At 44.5% G+C, this 23,881-nt stretch overlaps 2 protein-coding genes across 4 annotated transcripts; both read right to left on the bottom strand.

The window, feature by feature from the left end:
- Window positions 1–60: 60 nt before the first annotated feature.
- On the bottom strand, window positions 61–11,578 carry LOC135306169 (nucleolar RNA helicase 2-like). Of its 2 annotated transcripts, none has more exons than XM_064429742.1 (15): window positions 11,182–11,578; window positions 10,774–11,058; window positions 9,660–9,735; window positions 8,501–8,679; window positions 7,272–7,389; window positions 6,452–6,637; window positions 5,618–5,763; window positions 5,220–5,369; window positions 4,164–4,325; window positions 3,474–3,593; window positions 2,932–3,005; window positions 2,035–2,194; window positions 1,327–1,461; window positions 879–923; window positions 61–378 (listed from the first exon to the last, which is right to left on the bottom strand). In XM_064429742.1, the coding sequence occupies exons 1-15, from the start codon at window positions 11,572–11,574 to the stop codon at window positions 211–213; spliced, it is 2,397 nt and encodes a 798-aa protein (XP_064285812.1). In that variant the 5' UTR covers window positions 11,575–11,578; the 3' UTR covers window positions 61–210. The 2 variants fall into 2 exon arrangements, with proteins under 2 accessions (XP_064285812.1, XP_064285814.1); XM_064429744.1 differs by having other exon boundaries at window positions 10,774–11,055.
- A 1,065-nt stretch (window positions 11,579–12,643) lies between these two features.
- On the bottom strand, window positions 12,644–23,865 carry LOC135306168 (nucleolar RNA helicase 2-like). Of its 2 annotated transcripts, none has more exons than XM_064429741.1 (15): window positions 23,617–23,865; window positions 22,871–23,137; window positions 22,116–22,191; window positions 21,244–21,422; window positions 19,717–19,834; window positions 18,696–18,881; window positions 18,065–18,210; window positions 17,288–17,437; window positions 16,622–16,783; window positions 15,791–15,910; window positions 14,958–15,031; window positions 14,590–14,749; window positions 14,150–14,284; window positions 13,727–13,771; window positions 12,644–13,219 (listed from the first exon to the last, which is right to left on the bottom strand). In XM_064429741.1, exons 1-15 carry the CDS (start codon window positions 23,728–23,730, stop codon window positions 13,007–13,009), a joined length of 2,145 nt encoding a protein of 714 aa, XP_064285811.1. In that variant the 5' UTR covers window positions 23,731–23,865; the 3' UTR covers window positions 12,644–13,006. The 2 variants fall into 2 exon arrangements, with proteins under 2 accessions (XP_064285811.1, XP_064285810.1); XM_064429740.1 differs by having other exon boundaries at window positions 22,871–23,140; window positions 23,617–23,795.
- Between the last annotated feature and the right edge of the window lie 16 nt (window positions 23,866–23,881).

Below are 23,881 nucleotides of genomic sequence, written 5' to 3'. Positions count from 1 at the left end.
GCCCTTACAGGCAGCAGCTACTGTGCTGGGCAGAAAAAAAACATCTCCCAGAACACCCAGTGACTTCAGCAAACGTGATTTTTCGCCATCCTCAAAAACAGGCTGCTTTATCAAGGAATAAAGACAAAGAGGAGTGTCTAACAGGCTTTTACTGCCTCATAAAATTCAGCTCAGTCCCATTATCTGTAGCAGAGCTCAGTCAGTGCTCTGTTAAAGTCCCCGATTTCCACTCTTGAACCAGCCGTTTCTCTTGAAGTCTCCTTGCCTGTTGCTCCCGAACCTGGAGGAGCCTCGTGCTGCATCCTGGGGATGTTCCTCCAGCTCAGGCAACTCGCTGGCCACCGACAGCTGCCAGCGCCGCGTGTCCCTCCACTGCTCCTGAAAGCAGAGCAAGGGAACCAGGGTTTACCCGCCTGCAGGGGTGTCCAAGGCTCTGCTGCATCAGAAGCAACGCTGAATGCAAGGGCATTTCCAGACAAATCCCACCCCTGCCAAAACAGGCCATTAGATCCCCCCTGGGAGATACAGTCCTGTGACAGTCCTGTGACAAAGGATAAACAATCACAAGGGACAAGAGGGAAGTCAACAGAAAACTGATGAATTCTCAAATACACTGGAGAGGCCAGAACACAGAGCAGCCAGAGACCACAGAATTTTGTTTAATGAAATCAGGTAATATCATGGGAACAGAAATGAGAAGAGGCATGGCAGGGTACTTTCTAATGATTCTGCTGCATTCTTTCTAATCACTCTGCTGCCTATGCAAAATCCTTATTAAACCACAACCTCCCTAAGCACCCCATACTGAATCTTATACAGCCAGTTGCCAGTTTTCAAATCACCAGATTTTAAAGCCAGCTCTGGCTACACAAACATACCTGTATATTACTCAGCTCATCAACAGGGATATCAAAGCACACGCCCTAAAAACAAACAAACAAAAAAGGCACATATTTACAATGAAAGAATAAAGGTCTCAAAACCAATCCCACTATACATATATATATATATATATATATATATTTCTGATGCTTTTTTTTAGGAGGTAATTCCTGCATTATCATTTAGGATAAATGTCTCTAGTAAGTGTTTTAAAGCACTCAATTAATATCAAAGCCTTTTTTTTTCCCAAGAGCAGATGCATAAACAGCATAATCAAGATAGGTTATAATTTCCTGAGAAATGAGTTTGAGTAGGGATAGTGCAGTACCAACATTCTGTACCAGTACTTCAGCACTCCAGCCTCAGTTCCTGCACAAACTGGTGACATGTGAACACACACAAAGCCCCACATATCCCTCCATTCCCAAGGCTGGCCCGTCTCACCATCTTCCCCTTGAGGAAACGCATTGCAGACACTTTGTTATCAACCTCCTCCCCGAGCTGCTCCTTCAGCCCCCGCCAGGCATAGCCCATGGAATGCATCTCTATTGAGCACTTCAACACCATGGTCACAAAGCCCTGCAGCAAACAGAGAAAAATGTTCAGCAAGGCTAAACTTGGTCAAACCTGCTGCTAGAAAACAGATTAAAAAACCTCAAACAAGAACCACAGTTCAGTCACACAGTATGTGCAAAACTGGGTCACCACACCATGACCTGGGCCACATTCTCCTAAATGCATTAGAAAATGGAAATTATGTACTTTCCTTCAGTCAAGATCTCTTTGAGATCAGGCAATCACATGCCACACTTGCAGTATGACAAATGTAAAAGATTCTTGATAAGGAGGAAACTGCAATAGCACCAACTAATCTATATGCTTGTAAAATGTCATTAGTTAAACTCTCTTAGAGCATCAAAGTCTTCTGTCACTTCAGTCTCTGGAGAAATTCTTTCAATTTTCATCACAAGAAAACTTACTGATTTTGAGTTTCTCCTGGGAAGAGTTGATTTCAGCTAAGGAACAAGCAACACAGCAGGAGCCTGGGGGGTAACAGCTATTCAGAACCCCAGCTGAAAAAGTCTGGGAAGGAGGTGCCACACTGGCAATTCATGCATGCATCCTTGTTACCAGGGGTGCATCACTACTTACGGCTGTGGAGTTGAGCAGGGAGCGCTGCTGGATGTGAGTGGCCCCAGAAATGTGTGCCAGGGCTGCAGCCAGGGCAGCCACTGCCCCCTTCTCATCTATCAGCTCTTCGGCTGATTTTCTGAAGTAGTCCACTGCAGAGGGAGGAACGGCCTCCAGCAACCTACACAGTTGCAAGATGGGTTTAAAGAGATAAGAAATTGTGAAGTGCAGCCACATTCAAGACATACCCTGAATCAGTTATTTCTGAAAAGGGCAGTGGGGAAAAAAAGATCGGAAACTAAGAACAGCTACTTCTGTAATGCTATTTCTGGTACACCAGCTCCCCCAGCATTTTTCAGGACACAGTGAACCCAACACCATGCCCATCATCTGCTTCATACTGGTCAAATCCTCGCAAATTATAATAACCTGCTTCAAACAATTTCCACCACAGGGGCAGCAAATGTAAACACAGCTGCATGGAATAAAAGCCACAACCCTCAGAAATAACACAAGGAAACACAAGCCAGGGCTAAAACACCCTCACTACTGCAGAGTAACTCTTCATTATACCAAGTATTGCTTTTTGCACGCTGTTTCCACCACGTCATCTGAGCAAACAAAATCTCCTCAGGACAGTACTTCCCTCTTCTGTCACTGATTTCTGATTTTATAAACAAAGGTTATTTTTTTACAAAAACTAAGACAACATTATGTTCTGTGAAAAGGTCTATGCTCAGCACACAGATTTACTGATACCATCTTATGTTGTCTATACACAAAGCAGCTGACTTCTACAACAAAGGCAAAGCCATGCTCACATACAGGCCTGATCCCTTAAAGATGTGCATTAAGCTCTAAGCATCTAGAGCAACAACATCCCTTAAACCTTTTTTAAGAACAGGCAAATAAACTTACTTTTTGGCATCACTACTTGAAGCTTTAATTACATCTGTAGCAGAGGGAACTCCTACACGCTTAAAGGTAATACCCTGAAATCAAGAAAACAAATTAAAGGTATTGCCAGCAGTCTACAACTCAATCCTGTCTAAATCACATTACTGAGATCTCTACTTACTGTTTGCAAGATCAACATACTCTTTGCTAAGTCACTTCTAAAGCTAAAATGAACTTTTAAGTTCCCAGCTTTGTTAATCTGGAGCTACTTTACTCCAATGTAGATGCAGACTGTGATGCAAGTCTGCCTTAGGCATTCCTGTCCCAGCCTGCCTGCTGACATGCACGGGGGACTGCCAGCATGGGATGGCTCAGGCAATGCAAGAACAGGCCGACACAGAAGCATTTACAAACACCAAAATCAGCACTTTAGGCCTACTCGTTTATGGGACTGGAGACTCCCATTCTGGACTCAGCAACCCATGATTACAAAGCCCAAAAGTGGCAGGGTCCTTTTAGGAGCTGATTAACTTCCTTAAGCAGAGCTCTGAGGTACAACTCACCGCTTTGTGCTCGACTTGTTTCAGAAGATCTTCTTCTCTTCTCTGAAACAAGCAAATGCAGATGCCGGTCCGGCCCGCTCGGCCCGTGCGCCCAGAACGATGGATGTAGGAATCCACATCCTTCACAAATTCAGGTCAACGTCAGAAAACCTTGTGTTACTTAAACTGCTGGCATTTCAGATTAAACACAAGCTAAACTCAAATTCAGAAGCCTAATGAGTGATGCATTACGTGTTTATACCCAAACTTACAACTGCACGTAAGCCACTCAGGTTTGCATGTGCCCCCCCACCCAAAGTATGCTGCTCAGCTTTAACAAACCCTGCTGACAGACATTTCAAGTGTTTTAAATAAAAAGCTCCACTGGAGTTTCAAAATATGAAAAAAGCAACAGAAATATTTTAGAATTCTTATGAAACTCAGCAACATTCAGAAAGAATCCAGGAAAGTTTCACAATGTCAAAACCTATCTTATGAGCTTCCAGAGTAAACAAAACCCAAGACTTTAATCAAAGCTCAAACTGTAAAACTGTAACTACAAAATTTTAGGCCTAGCATTTACAAAAAAATCATGAACTCAAAAATTAATTGGAAGAGAACATATTTCTGATGAAACAGAGAAATAACCCACTATCCCAGCACCAAAAAAAAAAAACGTTAATCCAATTTTAGTTTCCTCTAATGACTTACTTTTGGTGGTGAGCACTGTATAACAAGGTCAACCTCAGGAATATCCAACCCACGGGCAGCTACATTTGTTGCAATCAGCACTTCAAACACACCGTTTCTGAAGCCTTTTAATGTGATTTCTCTCTGTTTCTGTGGAATGTCACCATGCAAGGACTGGGCATCCTGTCAGTAAAACAAGCCATTAACATGACATTTAGTGTGAGTCTAGGCTGCAGCATCTAAAGATTAACTGTAAACCCCAAAACACTGTGCAGAGCAACAGAAAATAATTACAAAGCTGATACCAAAGGAATATAAAGCATCCTACTTTATTGGATACTTCTCTGGGATTTACTATGAAAGTAGCATGGCCAACAGGCAGAAATTATTGTTGCAATAACAATAATTATTTTTTGTTATTATAATTATTGCTGCAACTTTTTAATGCGGATGGTACATGCGATTTCTCTAATACTAGGCAAACCATGTGCTCCCACCACTGTTCGCTCTCCATAAATCAGCATTTGGAATCAAACAGGATTTTCTCTGAAAAATATGCAGCACTTTTCCTCACATTCAGAAAAAGGATAGGAATTCAGGCAAGCACAGAAGACCTGCTCAACAGATCACCTGCGGTCCAAACAAACTCCTGGCAAACCTTCCAAGGGTAACAAGGCATTTCATTCCACCATATTAGCTGTATTTTCCTGAATGACTGTTCAAAGACCACTGCTATTAAGAGATGGGAATCCAAAAAGCACCCTAATATAAGATGGGACATGTCCACTACACTAGCTCTCTGTTTCTTACAATTATTACTATCTCCTGTTTATTCAGCACAGGTTGTGCATTTCCTATTGATCTGTGTCCTGCACTACTTTAAAGCCAAAGGAATAAATTCATAATCTCTGTCAAGAGGATATTTTAACTTCAAAGCTGAATTTTTAGAAACAGCTTTCACAAGTCTTAAAACGACGCACAGAAACAATTTTCTCCACACAGCTGCGACCCCCTATTTACTTCAGGGCATTCAACCCCTGGCAACCCCGACCACTGCTCTCCACTGAGCCCCAGTACCTGTTTGAGAGAAGCATTCATAGCCAACTCATGTGCTTCCCTTTTGGTCTCACAGAAGACAATGGTCCGCCCACGGGTGCCACTGTAGACCTGGATGATGTCCCCAAGAACTCCTGCCCTCTCAGATGAGCGACACTGTATGGCCAAGTGCTGTTTGGGAAAGAAACAAGAAACCTATGATAAATCTAAGCCACTCATGACAGACAAAATGAACAAAAAAAGCATTTTTATTTTTTTAAGCTTGCAAATGACAGGTGCCACATGAAAGCTTTGCTTACAAAATCTGTGTGAACCATGTGAGAAGTCATTCCACACGCCCATTTATAAAGTCAATGCATAACACATTTTATCAAGGCCATTTGCTCTCAGGACCTGCACTCCTCTGCAGCAGAACTCACTTCCACAGTTGTGGCTGTCCTTTGAGTCTTCTTTCCAATCAGGTCAATCTGTTCATACTCATCTCTCATGTATTTTTTTGCTACATCATAAACCCATCGTGGACAAGTTGCAGAAAACAGCAGCGTCTGCGGGTTGTTCTCAGAGCCTGCAAGGAAAGGCCATCCACTTCAGATATCTCAACAGACCCTGACACTTGAGAACTGATGAAAGAGACAGAGCTGCTCTCACACTGACAGGTTTCTGTGTGCACTAAGTCAGTACAGTATGTGTACACATATGTGTAAGGAACAATATGCCAGCAGTTAGCTTTTCATGGCTTTCAAAGCCATAGTGGTAAGTCTTGCCCTTACTAATCACTGAGATTTCTATTTCCAATAATTCAATCCTTTTCAAAACTTCTGGAACTAGTGAAATGTGGCAAGGAGTTACACACATTAAAATAACCTTCTGTGCCATACCTGACAGCTTTGCTGAACACCCACTATATCAGAATAGAGCAAATAGTCCCTCATTGTCAGCTTTGTGTGGTGACAAGTGTACAGACAGAACCTAACCCTCTGCTCAAGTCACCTCACTCAGGACGAGGAACAGTAGGGATTAGGGAGTTGGATTTGCTGCCTTTTTCCCCCTTTTTTTTCACTCCACTCCTTCCAGAGATGCCACTCCAGCCCTTCAGCCTTCTGACACCTCTTTTTGAACCCTTTCCAACTCTACCTTCCCCTTTTCTAGCATCACACAGAGATTTTAAGTTGGAGGTGCACCAGAAGTTTCTAAAGCAGCATAACTGTGTTTTCTGCATTGTCCCCTGCTCCTCCCCTGATGTCTCAGTTCACCTTTCTTATAGGACGACCCCAAGATCTCTTCCACCTGTTCAGCAAAGCCCATGTCCAACATATGATCCACCTCATCCAAAACAACGTGCTTCACACTGGAAAGCTCCAGCTTGCTGTTCTGAATGTGGTCTTTGATCCGGCCAGGAGTTCCCACCAGAATATCGATGCCGCTTTTAAGGAGATCAACTGGAAGACAGAGAAACAAGGACAGTGTCAGACTGCTGAGAGACAACACGATAAGAAGTCAGCAACAGCAACACTTCTCATTTCAGAAGCAACAAGCTGCTGCCCTTTAACCTCAGAATAAAGCACAACATCCAAAGTAACAGACACAGGAGTTAACTGCAGCCCTAGCTGCTCTGTGGGGAGTACCAGCCAAACCTCACTGAAGTTACAGGAAATACACCAATTTCAATCATTTGACATTAGAAACCTTCAGAGCTCTACTACATGGAAACAATTCCATTTTCCAGCTAAACTTGGTCACAGCTACCTCTGGAGATCCACAGAGCCACAGGCACATACACATTCTCCCCTTTCTGTGGACTGTCACCTAGTCCTGGTCTATGTTCACAAAAAAACACAATAAAGAAGAAATTAACAGGACTAGACACTTCACAGAACTACAACCATTCTTTTCCCTGAAGATTTTTTGGAACTAAAATAATTCAACCCAGGCTGTGTGCTTCCTTTGAAAGCCACACCAACTGAGTTCCTGACTGAACTCAAAGTCTGAGGGGGCAAAAAGCCCATTTTTACTTATGGGATGCATTTGGAAAGTCAGCTCCAATCCATTAGTAATTCCTTGGCAGTTACTTACGTTGTTCTTTATATGGAGCTCCTCCATAAAAACAAGCAACTGACAGTTTCTTTGTGAAATTCTTGAAGTCTTTGGCTACCTGAATGGCCAGTTCCCTGGTTGGAACAAGAACCAGCACCTGAAGGGAGAGAAAACCAGACAAAAATGCAGCTGTGCTTGGGAGAAGGTGCAGGAGAAAAGAGTTTACTTCATGTCAAACAGCTTGCACTCCCATCTTCACTCTGCACTTGTTGTAGAGGTGCCCACAGCTTCCCAACATCCCAGCAATATTAATATTCCCTGCCACAAGGAGCTTCAGGGCCAGCAAGAGGGAACAAGGGGAAGTGCTACAAGATAACCAAGACTAGAACAACAGTAATTTTCTTTCGTATGTTAAAGCCACATTACCAAGGGCAATGAAGGTGCAGCTCAGCATTAAGGGGTAGGAACAGTCACTAAATCTGGTGTAGTTAGATTGTAAAAGATACATACATAGCATGATGCACTCCAGCCATACATCCCTCCTTTTCTCCACCAACCAGCCTTCCTCCAGTATCTACCCTTCCTCCCAACATTTAAGAATGAACCAATAGAACAAAGATCTGAATTAATCCCTTAAAATCTTTCAGGTAGTAAGATTTAAAAATTTACATTGCCTTTACAGTTAATAAAATAAACAGATAAAGCAGGCAATGAATCTGCAGACTGTATATAGCTCTGCAGCCTAATGATAAATACATGCACTGCAATGCATGGGAACAGGTATCTGATCACTGGCATCAGATTACCAATTCCATCCCTGGTAAACTCCACTTGCATCTCTTGAGGATCCATCATGAGGGGAAAAAAAAATACCCAAAAGCCTTCAGTTATCACTGTGGAATTTACAGTGAGGAACAAGCTCAGCAAACAGGGACAAGTCCAGGTGACTCCAACACCACCTCAGAAGAGGCAGGGGACTGAACCCCAAAGCTGCTCCGTGCCCAAGGACAGCAGCCTGGCAGTTTCCTAGGCACTGCTGCAGTGCCCTGTTTGCCCAAACACAGGCACAGGGGACCCCAAACACAAAATGTGCCATTACTGTCATGCTGCAAAACTCTGTCACACTATCTCCTGATCTGAGCAAAGCATTCACTATTACAAAACCAGCAAAGGACAAAGAAGTTCCCAACAGAAAGCCCCAAAGCAACAGTAAAATCAAAACCTGCCATGCTCTAAGGTTTTGGTGTAAACCCTGAAGTGTAAGTTACTTTTGGTGCACGGCCTCTTCTCCCATCCTGTGAGACACTCTGGAGCTTTTCAATCAGTGGAAGGGCAAAGGAAAGGGTTTTCCCAGTTCCTGTTCGAGCTTGAGCAATTACATCTTTGCCATCATATATGGGCTGGAAAGTCTTCACTTGCACAGGGAACAGGTATTTTACACCTCGAGCTGTAAGAGAATTGAAAGAGGTTTCACTAAAAGGCAAAACAAAAATTAGAAGTCCTCATATATAAATTGCCCAGATATGAAGGGCACACCACCTCAAATCCTGAACACAACAGAAATTGCAACTTAAAAGAAAACCATGCAGCTTTGTGGTTTATTCCTACTCTAGATCAAAAGATGTTCCACCCACGCAGTGAGAGTTGAGTATCCACAATGAAATACAGTCTTCTTTGTTATGTACAGTTTAAGACAACAGGAGAAGGAAAAAAACCCAACATGTGTTTTCTGATACAGCTCAAGAGTTTGTGGTAGCTGGGTTTTTAAGGCAAGAAGGCAATGACGTTTATTTCAAAACATTGTAAAACTTCAAGGAGATTTTGCACAGTGGAAGTGAAACAAGCCATCCAAATGAAACTTCAGAACAAGGAAAACAGAAAGCAATAAGGAGAATTTTTTCCAAAGGATAAGAATTGCACATCTACCCAACACAGGGGACAAGAACCCTACAGCAATGGCTTCCTCAACAAAACTAATCACAAAGAGAGATGAAAATGCCCCAAACTATCTATGAGAATAAACAATCTGTTTCAAGAATTGAAAATCTGTTCTCACAAGGCAAATATTCTTCATATACAAAACTCCATCAGGCTTGTCTAAGAAGCAATATTGTAGACAGCAGACACAGGAACAGAAGTAAAGATACATAGAATGATGCTGATGAGAAATGTGTCTCTAGAATGTATATCTAGGAAAAACCACTCCATGAGGAATAATTTCATATTAAGGCATCTGAAATTGAACAAACCAGAAAACTTTTTTTCTACTAACAACAGCAGATTCTCTGAATCCACAGTGATTTCTTATGCCATCCTTACCATACAAATGTAACACAATTTAGGAATATTTACACTTGGCTTATGTAGGTAACAGAACACAATTCTGACCAAACATTTACAGAAATGTTTTCTACCACGTGAACTAACCTGTGAGAAGCTTGACAGTGTTTTGTGAGAGAGGAAAATTAGAGAAGGCACCTTCTTTTTCTTCTTCTGTCAGCTCCTAATAGGATTAAAAAAAAAAAAAAAAAACAGAAAAAAGACTTAGTGTCCCTCCAAGAGGAGCACAGAACATACCCTACACAGCCACTCAATAAAAGCTGTGCAGTTGCTTTACAAGCACAATTTAACCAGATACCTCCTTTCTATTCAATGAAAAAGAAAACCCTTTTGATGTAGGCACTTGTACATATATGCTTGGCAAGTCAGGAAATGGAAACTATTTGCTAAAAATCTTAATTAAAGTCCACTGAAACCCTGAGAAAACTGTTTTTCACAGGAAAACACATCTGGTGTCACAATTCACTGTGCAAAGCAGGATTTTCCCCCTATGTGTTACACCACGCAAAGAGCTTTGAACTTTACACGTGAATAAATAGTCAAAACACAAAATTTGGCTTTTCCTTCAGAGATCCAATAAGTCACATCGTTACACCTGAGGTACAAAAAGCACTCTCTTGATACATGTTCTCACCTTAGACACAAAACTACCCACAGAAAGGCCCTTGCACGTTTGTGTGAGAAGCATGAACTAATGAGCATAACTGTGCCTTTCCATTACGGAACACTTGGCCAATTCTTCTTCAAAGCTGCTCCCATCAGAGAGGGAAAGCACAGCACAAAGCACAGCACGTTTCTGGACCGTGGCTGCCTGTGCAGCGGGGAGAAACCTTTGTGCTGTGGGACACCAACAAGCCGCGACACGAAGAGCAGCACACACGGAAACTGCCCCCAGGCAGCCGCCTTCCTTCCCCTCGGGATTTAGCGGGAGGGGAAGCACGTGGAGAGCAGCTCCCACGTGCTGGTGCGTGCACTACCGAGCCTCACCCATCCGGGCGGGATGAGAGGCGGGATGCCCGGCATTCCCGTGCCCAGGAACAAGCGCATGTCCGCGGCACAATGCCCACAGATTCCTCGTGCTCCCACACTGCCCCACAGCTCAGGTCTCCACACAGCGCGCTGTACGCGTTATTAAGCGCACTAATTACCAGCGGAACGTTAATTAACCAGGACAAAGGCTTTGCTGGCGAAGCATCCCTACCTCGGCGTGGCTGTCCTGCTCTGCGGCCGCCACGCTCTGAGCAGCCGGGGATGTCACGCTGCCGAGCACAGCAGGGGCAGATTTCACCGCCGGCTGGGACGCGTCGCTCTCTCCTACCACACCATTGCTCTTCTCCTTGGCTTTTTTCGTCTTCTTGGGCACGGGGGGCTCGAAGTCGCCGTCCCCCAGCTCGCTCTCCTCGGGCTGCGCCTGCTCGGCCTCGGCCTTACCGCGGCGCTTCGCCTTCACCTGCTGCTTCACCTTCTTCCCCGGCGTCTCCTCCTGCTGCGGGAAAGCCGCGGTCACCGGGAGGGAACACCTTCCTCCCCCCGCCCGCCCCCAGCCGGCTTCAAGCCCCGCAAGCCCGCACAAAATGGCCGCACCCGCGGCCGCACGTGGCGCTCCCACCTTGACCTTCCTCCGGCGGCCGCGCCGCACCGACTCCGCGCCGGCCGGCGCCTGCGGCTCGGCGGGGCTGTGCTCGGGCTCGGCGGCGGGCATGGCTGCTGGGGGTTCCCCGGGAAGGTGCGCGGCGGCAGCGCTGCTGCCAGTGCCAGTGCCAGCGGCGGGGCCGGTCTCGGCGCGGCGGCCCCAGGACGCGCGCCCCGCCCCGGCGCGCAGGAAGTGAGGCGGGCGGGCCGGCCCGCGGGGCAGCGCCGCCAGCAGCGGCAGCGGCAGCGGCGGGCCCGCCCCGGCACCGCACAGCCAGCCCAGCCGCCGCCCGCCGCCGCTCGCCGGCACCGCCGCCGCCCGCGCCGCGGGGAGCCCGAGCCGCGCCGCACGACCCCACACGGCCCCCATGCGGCCGCCGAGCCCGCACCGCCCCTTCCGCCGCGCCGCCCCGCGCTTTCCGTCAGCTCCGCCGCCACCGTGAGCTCCTCGGGGTTGCCCTCACAGGGCTCCCCTCACGGACCGCACCCCTCACGGACCGCACCCCGGGGCTCCCCTCATGGGGCTCCCCTCACGGACCGCTCCCCGGGGCTCCCCTCACGGATCGCTCCCCTCACGGACCGCTCCCCTCACGGGGCTCTCGCGGTTGCCCACCAAACCGGGCTCGTTCCCCGGTGTGCAACAAGCCGATGATGACACACACTCGAGACCTTGATTTCGGAGCTGCGCAAGGCGTTGCTCGGTGGCGTTGCACACGTGTGGCACCACCATCATTCATACTCAGAAATTCAGCGTTAGGAACGCGCCCAGCACAGCCCCTCCATAGCGATTGGTTAGTGCTTTCTATACAAGTTAAGTAATCCCAGATAATGCCTCCACACCCTCGTGAAAAGGGACTTGACCCCCTAGGTAGGTGCCTTCCTGACCCATAGCCTGATTTTTAGTTACAATACTAAAACATAGTTCACCCACAAGATACATAGACCTTGAGTATTTTGCCAACCCAACAATGTATACATAGATATACTTCAACATACTGATTCACTTTATCCTTACAGCTTGTTAACTCCAGGATGTCCTTGCGTAAGGGCTGCTGCTATTCATTCCGCTGGTTAGATTTGAAAACATACAAACATCTTACACTGAAGAACATCCTTACCTACGCGATAACCTTGACATATTCCACATTTTACAACACCCTCACGGGTTTATGGGTCTCCTCAGAGTTGCTGCCCCTCAGGGGGCTTCCCCTCATGCTTTTGAAACTGCCTTTCCTACCCCCATTTTATACAAAGTGACAATTTTGGACAGAAACTAAAAACTACTATGTTTTAGGGAAAGAAGAGCTTCATTACAAATCCACAAAACAAAAACCAAATGGATTTTTCTTTCAGGGGCTCCTAGTGTCACACTCCCCACTCTGGCACCTTCCCACATCTCCACCTGCAAAATACTGCTTCAAATACGTGACAACTAAATATGAAGTTGTAAAATAATATTTAATTTTATCAGAAAATGTACAGGTTTGAGCAGCAATTCAGATCTATGTATTATACAGTGAACCAGGCTACAGTTTTGAACGCAACAGACATATTATGGAAAGATTCAAAGAGCAATATGAGAAACAAAAGAAACATTTTTTTTCTTGCAGGTTTTTTGGGTTTTTTTTTCTTTGTACTTTTTTAAATGAACAGAACCTTGTTTATGAGCAAAGTAGTACTGACAAAAAAAAAAATCTTAATGAAGTATTTTCCCCAATGGTACAAACACACAGAAACAGCCTAGTGTAATGTAATATAAAATACTTCAGTCCCATTTTTTCCTCACTTCTGGATTGTTGAAGTTAATGTTCAAACGCTCTGCTGAAGCTTCGTTTCTGCCCTCTGCTCCTGAACCTGTTTCTACCAGAGCCACCACGCCGACCGTTCCTGGAGCTCGAGAAGCTGCGGCCATTCCCTCCACCACTGCCTCCTCCTCCTCCTCGTATGGACTCGACCAACTCTGGTAACTCAGTGGCCACACACAAACGCCAGTGTTTGGAATCTTCCCACCTCGCCTATCGGAATGAAGCCAGACACAGCAAGTTAAGTTCTAGGAATACAAATGCAGGGCATGTAATAATTATTAAGTCTGCTCAACTGAAAAGGTAAAATTGTGAGCTGATGTACAGGATTCAAGCTTCTAACTGAAGGAATCAATAATTTTGGCATGGTAATACTAATGGCTACCAAGCAAAAATCTGAATTCACTTTACTGTGGAGAGAATTCTGGGTGAAAACAGGAGGCAGGGAACAGAGAAAAGGGGATTAAAGCTTGTTGCCTAGAAAGATGAATCCAGCACCACTTTTCTCAGTGCAAAAAGTTCCAAGTTACAGACTTTTGGTCTCAGGGGAATGCCTTAGAAAAGAAACACTGTGAGCTTGTTCTGTTCTTCAATTCCTTCCAAGCCATCCCTTTTGCCACCAGGAAAGGCAGGAGAAAGGCTACAAAATGTTTTCAGTCTAACCCAGTCCAGCCAGTCTCATCTGCAGCCTACTGCACCCAGAACTTGCAATGAACGTACCTCTATATCTTTTTGGTGTGCCACAGGAACGTCAAAGCAAACACCCTAAAGAGAAAGAATCATTTTAATGCATACAAGGTAAACGTTTTAAGTGACTGCAACTAAAAACAACAGAGCCCACAAATCTCCACCTGACAGGCAGGCACTTTTAGAACTGACTGTCCTAAGAAACACCTTTCTGTCTTGTCCTTAAGGCAGAGTTAATACTCTTCACACCTTTTACCTGTTCTGCTATCCCCATAGCCATGCATTATCCTACCTCCTGAGCATATCAGCAAAGCCCTAAGCACTAAAAATACAGATTGAGGCCCATCACCAACAGTGCCTGGAATAGAGAAAAAGACCAAATAGCTCCCCTGACAATTGCTAAGAAAAGGCTGCATTCAGAAGAGCCCCCATCAAATAAACAAAACAGAAACTTACCATTTTTCCCTTGAGGAAACACATCCTGTTCACCTTCCGATCAATATCATCACCCAACACTTCTCGCAGCCTTCGCATGGCATAGCTCATGTTGCTTATTTCCTCAGAGCAGCGTAGTATCATTGTAACAAATCCCTAGAAAGAAATGGGGCATGTTCCACTCAGGCAGAGGAATAAGCTTCAGCACATATATCAGACAGGAGAAACCTGCCAATTTACAGTTTAGTAATTAAATCTTCAAGTAGGTCCTGTTACAGGGCATCAAGTATCCTTACAGCCACTACATCGTTGCTTTTAGCAAAATAAGTAGTTCCTACTGGCTTGAGTATAGTTCTTAAACAAAATGGTCAGGAGATAAATAATTCTCTGTTCACACAACACAGAGGTGTGTTGTTTCTTTCCAGTTTCAAGACAAGCATTAAGCCACACCCCTTCCTTACCACATCCGAGTTCAGCAGTGAGCGCTGTTCAATGGAAGTAGCACCCGAAATATGGGCCAGAGCTGCAGCCAGAGCATTAACTGGTCCCTTTTCTTTTATTAGCAACTGAGCAGATTCTCTGAAATACTCAATAGCAGTCTGAGGAACAGAATCCAGGCACCTAAGTAGTTAAAGCAAAAAATATCAACAATTTATACATCAGTAGGCTCTGGAATAGAAAAAAAAATCACAGTAGTCCATGATATCAACAGTGCTCAGAAAGTTCAAAGAGACAGTAAAGGAACTGTAAAAAGTTCAAAAAGACAGTAAAGTTCCTTCTGAACTGGGAAGGAAGAAAGATACAACAGGGCCTGAGTCCCCAGACACACCTCATGGCATCTTTGCTGGAAGCCTTTATTATGTCTGTTGCAGTAGGAACACCAACGCGCTTGAATGTAATGCCCTGAAATTTAAAAGGCAAAAGACAAATAAAAATTGCAGACCATAATTAATTCAGTTCTAAAGAAGCAGTACTGAACTCCAACACAACAAGCATTTAAGTCTGTAGTTCTTCTTATTTTCACCTTTTAATTTCCAATTTTTCCTAGTGAAAATGGTAAGGTTAAAATTACAGGAAAACAGTAACAATTAGAAGGCTTTTATGTACCAGATTGGGTTAAATGATTCAGTGACCTTAGACTTAGACATTTTGGTACATTTCTGGAGAAAACAGAGTCCTACAAATTCTGAATTACTACTTTTAGTCTGATAGGTTTGGATTTAAGTACAAATTACAGAGCCTTAGTCTAAGTGTAACACTGCTTTACGTGCCAGGAATAAACCATCTCATCACAACGACATACTTAATTGTTGAGGAACACATATAGCATATAATGTTCCATAGCATATGGAACACTGCACAAAGTGCAAAAATGCAAGCAACAGTTCTCAGGAAAGCTGCACATATGCACATCACTGATCAGATGATAAGCAGGGTGAACACCACATGGAAACACTTTTTTGTGTGTTTTTTGTCGTTTCCACAAGGACAAGCTTTACTGGCATTTGCTGAAAAGGAGTGGGTGTTAGAACCTGCAGTGCTCCACACTAACTGACCCTGCAGCCACCCTCCTCAAGGTACCCAAACCTCCTCTGGCTGCTTTATAACTGCATTCTGCAACTGAACCACTGAGATTCTGGCAGTAAGAACGCTGTACTGTACCGCTTTTTGTTCCACGTGTCTCAGCTGGTATTCCTCCTTTCTCTGATAGAAACAGATGCAGATCCCAGTCCGCCCAGCTCGGCCCGTGCGCCCAGAGCGATGGATGTAGGACTCCACATCCTTCAGAAACAGAGGGCCTATGAGTCACCTAACTCATTGCCATTTCATCAATTCATTGCATCCACACCACTTGTAGAAGCCAGTACAGTTAAGACCGAACAATGCACAGTAACTGCATCACAGAATTAAATTAGAAGACATTGTTTCACTAGTATTGACCAAATATGCTTTTCCATAATCATCTAGAAATCATGGCTTGAAAACCAGAGCCATGAGCATGAATCAACTTTTCTTTATGCACCACCACACATTTGGAGTGTGTGCACCTCTACAACAATCTTGTTCTCCTGCACATCCATGGGAGCATGGTTACTGCAGAATTAATAGCTTATTCACTGGAACATTGCATTGTTTCCTTTAAACCCTTTTCATTTCAGCCAATGTTCTCACCCTTGTGGTCCACACCTCACATTCACCCCCATTAAAGAGAATCATTCCTCCCACTGCTCCCAGCCTTGCAATCACCATACCCAGCTTCCAAGGGAAGGCTTTGAACAGCCTCCTAAGAAGACATTTTAAGGAAATAATCTTTAAACATACTATTTTTTACTCCCCAAAAATCCTCTAAGAAACTACTTCTACATATTTGGATGTTTCTCTCCCTTAAGCACAATGAACTCGGTGTGGTCAATACCATCAGCTGACAGCATTACACCACTTGAAAACAAAACTACAGATCATTACAAGGCATCCAACATAACAGTCTCCTACCTTTGGTGGTGAGCTTTGTACAACCAGGTCAACTTCTGGGATATCTAAACCACGGGCAGCTACATTGGTTGCAACCAGAACTTTAAATGAACCGTTCCTAAAACCCTTCAGTGTGATCTCTCTCTGCTTCTGAGGAATGTCACCATGCAACGACTGGCAATCCTGAAAAACAGTATTATTTTAGAACCATACCAAAATCCAAGACAGTGCTCCATTCTGTGGTCAGTTTTGGGTACAAAATCTTGGTATTTGATAGGTATTGAGTGGCAAGATAAAGAAGAACTGAATTATCGAGTTTATTATTTTAGGTGTCTAAAAATATGTACTCATAATTCTTATTCATATACCTCAAAGGCCTTTAACAAGGGCAGGAAAACAGAACTGCAATGTGTGTCTCAGCTCATATCTAATTACTGTGATATATGAAAACCCTGCCCTAACTTGCCATTCACACCATCTATGCAATGCTTGGCTGTGTCAAAACAGTAATCTACAATTTTTGTTCCATGTCTATGAGAAAGAGTGAAATCCTATCTGACCACACATAAAGCCTGCCCTAGCACTTTGAAACTCTCTCTTTAAAACTTACTCAGCAGAGGTCTGGTATCAACATGGAGCTGGTACATCTCTGACAGGTTTTGTTACTTAACACACGTGATAAAATACCTGTTTGATTGAAGCATTCAGAGCCAGTTCATTTGCCTCCTTTTTGGTCTCACAGAAGACAATGGTCCTCCCATGGCTGCCACTGTAGACCTGAATGACATCTCCAATAACTGCAGCTCTCTGAGACCAGTGACACTCTATTGCCAAATGCTATGAAAAAAAATTCCAGTGATTAGCTTATGTAAAGTTAAGGTTCTTTTAAAATCCATTTGGAACTGTTAAATACAGAAACAGTAGAGAGTTATACAGTTCCCTGATGGGGAAAATGTGCTAACTCACGATCCTGGACCATCCAAAATCCCTAAGGCTCTTATTTATGCCCACCACAATTAGTCTAATGTTCAACAAAATAATTACAGTAAAAGAAAATAAGGCCTCTAATATATAAGTATTACATGCCTTGCTGTGGTATTTACTGCACAGCAAGCAAAGGGCTACTGAGGTGAGATACTACAGGAAGTTTGAAAAAAAGTATCTTGTATACAGAACACCAGAAGCCAGCTGGGATGTCCGTGGAGAATTAAAAGCAGCAGGCTGATGTTAATGTGTGCCTTTTGCTTACAACCTGAATTTCTCTGAAAACCCACAAAACTGACAAGGAAATCTCTCTACCTGTGACGTAAGATAGATCCTAAACCCAAAACCAACCTGAACAGCTTGGAAAAAATTCTCACAACTTCCAACATCACTGTGATAATGCACCTTAGGAAGAGGTGACTTTTGTAGCATAAAGGAAAAGGGAAAAAGCCTGAAAACGTTTCCCATGAGATTACTCACTTCTACTGTTGTAGCAGCCTTCTGAGTTCTTTTCCCAATAAGGTCAATCTGTTCATATCTAGACTTCATGTATTTCTTAGCCACATCATACACCCAGTGTGGGCAAGTTGCAGAGAACAGCAGGGTCTGGGGATTGTCTTCAGAATCTTAACAAGAAAAGAGAACAATGCTTCACAAACCTCATACATTTCACCTCACAGGTACACAAGTCGATTATATGGGTGATTAAAAGTGAGGATAAATATCAGTACCTAATGTAAAGAAGTCAATCAAGCTTTTTAAATTGATGCATTACTGACACCTAGAGTAAGAAATATTCTATAAAGTCTAAATAAGTTCAAGATTATGAAAAAGTTACTCCAGTCTGTTTTCAAGCAGGGAAAATGGTAAAAAACTAACTCCTTTTAATTTGAAGAAGTCCAAGCACAACTTAAAGATAACTGCCAAAGACATTTATTTGCAGACCCCCTAGGTATGGGAGTTCAAGCTCTGCACACGTTCTGTGAATGAATCCCAATATTCACAATACATAATATTCAATAATTTCTAAACAAAATCACCTTATACTTGAATTTTCACCAACTAAATTATTACTAATATTTCTTACTATTTGTTTCAATATTGAGATTACCTTTCTTGTATGCAACTCGTAAAATGTCTTCCACTTGCTCAGCAAATCCCATGTCCAGCATCTGGTCAACTTCATCCAGTACAACGTGTTTGACCTTGGTAAGGTCCAGCTTGCCATTCTGCAGGTGGTCTTTGATTCGACCAGGAGTCCCAACCAAAATGTCAATGCCACTTCTCATGAGGTCAACTGGAAGACAGGAGTCAGCAGTGAGCTAGGGAGCACTCTCTGCAGCAGTAACACATGGTGTTAACCAAACAGCTTCTTAAATCATTCAGAAGTACTCTCCTTACAAAAGTGAGAACAAATTATGAACTGGAAGAGAAAATCTGGAAAAAACGTACGGCAGAAAATCTACTGCTCTTCCTGAAGGGGAAAAAAAACAACTTACCAACCTTCCCTCTCTCTCCCTGTGCCTCAAAGTAGCAAGAGTGAGCTTCTTTTAATATTCTTTAGAAATAGTCAGTTCTTCCCAAATTATCTACTTTAACTGGAAACTTTAAAAAAAAAAAAGTTTATTTAACTATCCAAATTACTGACATTAGCTCCTTCCTGAGGTTCTGGAAAAAAAATCATCCCTAATGTCTCAAGATGTATCACAATTAAAGAGCTCACTCTCATTCCTTGTTTATAATCACCAAGGCAGCAAATTATGCTGTCATAACAATTTCTTCTCCACTTTACAAATCCTCTACATATCCCCAATCACATGAAAAAACACATACCCAGTCACAGCTCTAAGACTAAACTTTTTAAATCAAAATGGATTTACAAGAACCTAAAAACCCAGATACAGGTTATACACAAAGCATACTCTGTTTCACTTTAATTTAAGGTAAATTATAAGATAAGTAATAGCAAGAACATAAGTGAGAACCACAGCTATTTATCTCCATAAGATACATTTTGAACTGCTGAATTTCCCATGAACAGTCTGCATCTCTTGAGCTGGGAAAACCCAACTGCACTTCTTAAATACAGAAGTCAATCAATATTTAAATTATTAGTCCTAAGAGTCACTTACTTTGTCCATTATAGGGAGTTCCTCCATAAAAACAAGCTACTGTCAGCTTCCTTGTGATATCCTTGAAATCTTTGGCAACCTGATTTGCCAGCTCTCTTGTTGGACAAAGAACTAGAACCTGCACAGAAAAAAAGACAAAACAGATGTTTTCTCAGCATGGCTTCTGCCAAGAAACCACTAGACTTCTGATTATTAATTTAGATCTGACCCTTTGTAAAATTAAAAAAAAAAATCTGTTTAAAATAATTACCTAAGCAAAGGCTGGAGAAACACACTGCTCAAGTCTCTTGTAACATCATTAAACTCCTTCAACATATACTCATTTAGGACAGGCTAATAACTTCTTTTTAAACAGGATAGGAGAGACTTAAATCTTATTTAACTTTAGCTCCTGAACAGACCAGCTACAAGTTTTCTTCTACATGTGCACACACTGATGGAATGCAAGACTGAAGGGTGTGGATCACAAAAGGTTTCTGTCTCACAGTTTGTGAGAAGGTGCAAGGAAGAGCTGTCAGCTGTCTCTCAGCTTCCCTGTGGCTCAGGGTAACATGTTAGTCTGCAGAGCTGCTGTTTAAAACAAGACTGAAGCACTGCTCTCCAGCCTGGGACCACTCACTTCACAAAGGAACCCTAACATCCTTATCCCAGCACCTCCTCCAACATCAAAACCCACCACCAAAAAGCAGGCAGCAGTGCATTATGGCAGTGAGGTCTGGAATCTTTTGCAAGGGTTATATCTCCCTTGAAGAAAGCCCTTCCTTCTCCAAAAGACTGTGCCAAATGTAGAGACAGCATTCTCAGTCAGCCAAGCAATGTGATGGGCAGATGCACACAGAACTGCTAGTGCTACTTTTGGAAGGCACTTTAGGTAACCTGTGAGATGACTGACAAGATGAAACAAACTGACAAAAATTATTAATGAGGACACACTCAGCCTTGGCCTCTCTAGGCTTTTTTGAGGCATCATAAGAATTCAGTGAAAAACCACTCGTGGTACTCCTTAGCAGAATGAACACAACTCATAACAAATCTGCATTCTCTGGAGCAGAAGCTTCAACATTTGGTGGTGTTTCTAGTGAAAATGAAGTCTATTTTTAAAACCTCCCACTGTTTACACGTTTTAGAAAGAAACATGTTTGAGTAGACAGCTTTTAACAAGCCGTCAAGTTAGAATTAGTAACTAATCTGTCAGCAGTTTAGGAGAAAAAGAAGCATCCAGGAGCCACTAGGCCTGAACTGGTAACGTGACTGAGCAAAATTAGACAGGAACACATTGACCACCTGTAGTTTTGGTCTCCCTGTGGCAGAAAAAGGAACTGACAAGTGGACAGAGCTGCTGTGTTCCTTGCTCCTCATCAGAGGCTGGCAGGCAGCACAGGATGCAGTGGACACAGCTTTCAAATCACCTTTAATGTGGGTTAGCTTACCCCTGCACAGACCTAAAGAGCTGGACCAGCAGCTGAAAAAACCTGAATCCTTTACACGTAAGACAAAGCAAAATCACCATCCTAGCCAGGCAGTTACCTTTGGTGGACGGCCTCTTCTTCTTTCCTGTGAGTCTCCCTGAAGTTTCTCAATTAAGGGAATAGCAAAAGAGAATGTTTTGCCTGTTCCAGTTCGTGCCTGAGCAATGACATCCTTGCCAGAATAGACTGGGTTGAAGGTCTTCACTTGCACAGGGAACAGGTACGTCACTCCTCGAGCTGTGACAAGTTCAAGAGATTTCCTTAATATGGTCATTTTACAAGTGTTCTTTCACACTCTTCAGTGGAATTATTGCAAGAAGAACTTCCATCAAGTAAGTCAGGACTGTATCATCACCTCCACTGATTTATTTGATCAGATGAGTCATCTGCAAAGAGTGCCCTGGGACTGTTCATTTTATTCTCCACTTCACACCACCAGACACAGTGCTGGCTAGGACAGAGGAAGTTATCAGCCTTTAAGAAATACTGTCAGCACTGTGCCTTTATTTATGCAATACTCCTCATCTATCCATTAAAATCTCTTTCTTTCACATAATTCACATCTCAAAACCCCCTCTGTTCTTAATTCATACTAATTCATGTATGAACAAACACCAGAGATTCTAAATATAATTGGTTTTCCTCTATTCACACCAAAATAACCTTTAATTGAAAAATTCTCACACATTATTTTGATTCCTTGGCTCATGTCATTTAGAAATTTATTGCAAAGGCTGAACTGGACACCACTGCAAAGTGTGTGTTCAAAGGTGTATTTAGAGGAGGAAATCAATGTCTTCTGCACAGCACCCATGCTTGTAGGGGCACGAGCAGAGCACATCTCAGAGCTTATTGATCCAGGGTGTTTGAGCATAAAAACACAACAGAGATCACTGACATTCTACGCTCACACCTTGCCAAAAAACTTACCTTGAAGAAGCTGGACAGTTTCTTTGGAAATAGAAAAATTGGAGAAAGCACCCTCCTTCTGTTCTCCAGTCAATTCCTGTTAGGTAAACAAAAACTCAGGTAAGATTTCACGTGAATATTACATGACTGACAGTAAATTCAAGGTAAATTCAAGTCAATTCAGCACAGGCACTGGTGTCATACTCTTCAGTGACAGTGTCACAGCTAAAGAGCCTTCTTTGTTTTAACACCATATTTCAAACTTGGACAAAGTTAGCAAAAGTGATCTGGAGGTCAAGGCTGTTTCATACCTAACAGCACACAGTAAATGCAAAACACTCAAACCCAAACTGAAAACAAGGAATTAGAACATCCTGAGTTGGAAGGGACCCACAAGGATCACCAAGTCCAACTCCTGGCTCTGTACAGGACAGCCCCAAAAATCACATACACCTCGTGATGCTGAATCACATTCAGCTCCATCTCAGTGCAATCTGTCTGTCCAGCAACAGCTACCCCAGCACCAGGTGCTGAAGTGAGGAAACCATGATGCACTGATCCAACACCTCAGCACAGTCATGATTCAAAATTCTTGCAAATTCCTGGCAGACTGAACAATTCAAGGACTTCAAATCTTGACACCTCCCAGCACTTTTGACTGACTAGGAAGGGGGGGAGGGAACGGAACACAAGCCCTTCTAACTGTGGCCGTGTTACAATGCAGGAGTGCAAAGCCATACCATCCTGAAATAACTAAAACCGGTCATTAGCTTTACCTGATCCTGCTCGCTCTCACTCTCGCTCTCACTTGACGTTTCACTGGAACTACTCTGTCGGCTTCTGCGGGAGGATTTGCTGCTCAAGGAGGACAATCTCGATTTCTCCACGCTCTCCTCCTTCGTGTGACCATTCTGTTTACTGACACTCTTTGATTTCTTGGGTTTCGGGGCATAACGCTCCTCATCCGATTCCTCGCTGTCATCTGTCTGAGTCTTTCCCCTCTGAAACTTGTCCCGGCGTTTAGATTTCTTCTCCTTCTTCTCCTTCTGACAAGGCACAGAGCAAATGAAAACACACGCTCGTGGATCCAAGCGACACGGAACAGAGAAGAGGGCGCAGCACAGTTAAAGCTTCAAGTGCACGTTCTAGTTACTGACGGGGGCGGTGGCTGACACAAGGCAACAGCTCCCCGCCGGCCGCCGCCGCTCAGGAGACACGTTACCGACCACGAGCCGACCGGGCCTTGGCTCTGCGGGCTCTGTCCCGCTCCGGGTGCCGGGGAAAGCGCTTCCCGGGCTCCCGGCCGGCCCGGGCGGGCCCAGCGCGTCCGGCGGGGCCGCCGCGACACGCGGCGAGGCCGCGGCCCGGCCCGCCCGCGCACGTGGCCGCCCGGCCCGGGCCGCCCCGCGGGCACGGCGCGCACGCCCGGCCCGGCCCGCGCCGCTGGCGCTGCGGGCGGCCGCCATCCGAGGCCTCCGCGGGCGGGCGCGGCCAGGCCGTACCCGGAGCCCTTCCCTGGTACCTTGTGCCGCCGGCGGCCGCTCTCCGGGACGCCCTCGGTGTCCATGGAGCAGTCGGAGCCCGACTCGGCCCCGCTGCTGCTGCTGCTGCTGCTGCACCGGGTGGCCTCGGGCATCTCCGCTCGCCGCCGCCGCTCCGCCACGCCGCGCTCCGCACCAGCCGCGCGCTCGCCGCGCGTCACGCTCCGAGCGGCCCAGGCGCCCGGCGGCCAATGGACGGCGGATCCGGCAGCGCGGGGGCGGGGCCAAGCGGTGCGGCAGCCAATC

This window comes from Passer domesticus, chromosome 8 (assembly GCF_036417665.1).
Source record: "Passer domesticus isolate bPasDom1 chromosome 8, bPasDom1.hap1, whole genome shotgun sequence".
NCBI classification, from domain to species: Eukaryota; Metazoa; Chordata; class Aves; order Passeriformes; family Passeridae; genus Passer; species Passer domesticus.
The sequence above is the reverse complement of the archived record's forward strand: the minus strand, read 5'-3'. Positions and strand labels throughout refer to the sequence as shown.

Bases quoted from the DNA above. Each gene is read 5' to 3' on its own strand.
- LOC135306169 (XM_064429742.1), bottom strand. From the start codon at position 11,574: ATGGGGGCCGTGTGGGGTCGTGCGGCGCGGCTCGGGCTCCCCGCGGCG. The intron at 3,006-3,473 runs GTGAGTTGTACC...TCTTGATTTCAG, and splicing joins AACAAGTCGAGCACAAAGCG to GGTATTACCTTTAAGCGTGT. The intron at 924-1,326 runs GTGAGACGGGCC...GTTTGTTTTTAG, and splicing joins GTTTCCTCAAGGGGAAGATG to GGCGTGTGCTTTGATATCCC.
- LOC135306168 (XM_064429740.1), bottom strand. From the start codon at position 23,730: ATGCCCGAGGCCACCCGGTGCAGCAGCAGCAGCAGCAGCAGCGGGGCC. The intron at 18,882-19,716 runs GTAAGTGACTCT...CCTGTCTTCCAG, and splicing joins AACTCCCTATAATGGACAAA to TTGACCTCATGAGAAGTGGC. The intron at 16,784-17,287 runs GTATTTTATCAC...ACTGTTTTTCAG, and splicing joins TGAATGCTTCAATCAAACAG to GATTGCCAGTCGTTGCATGG.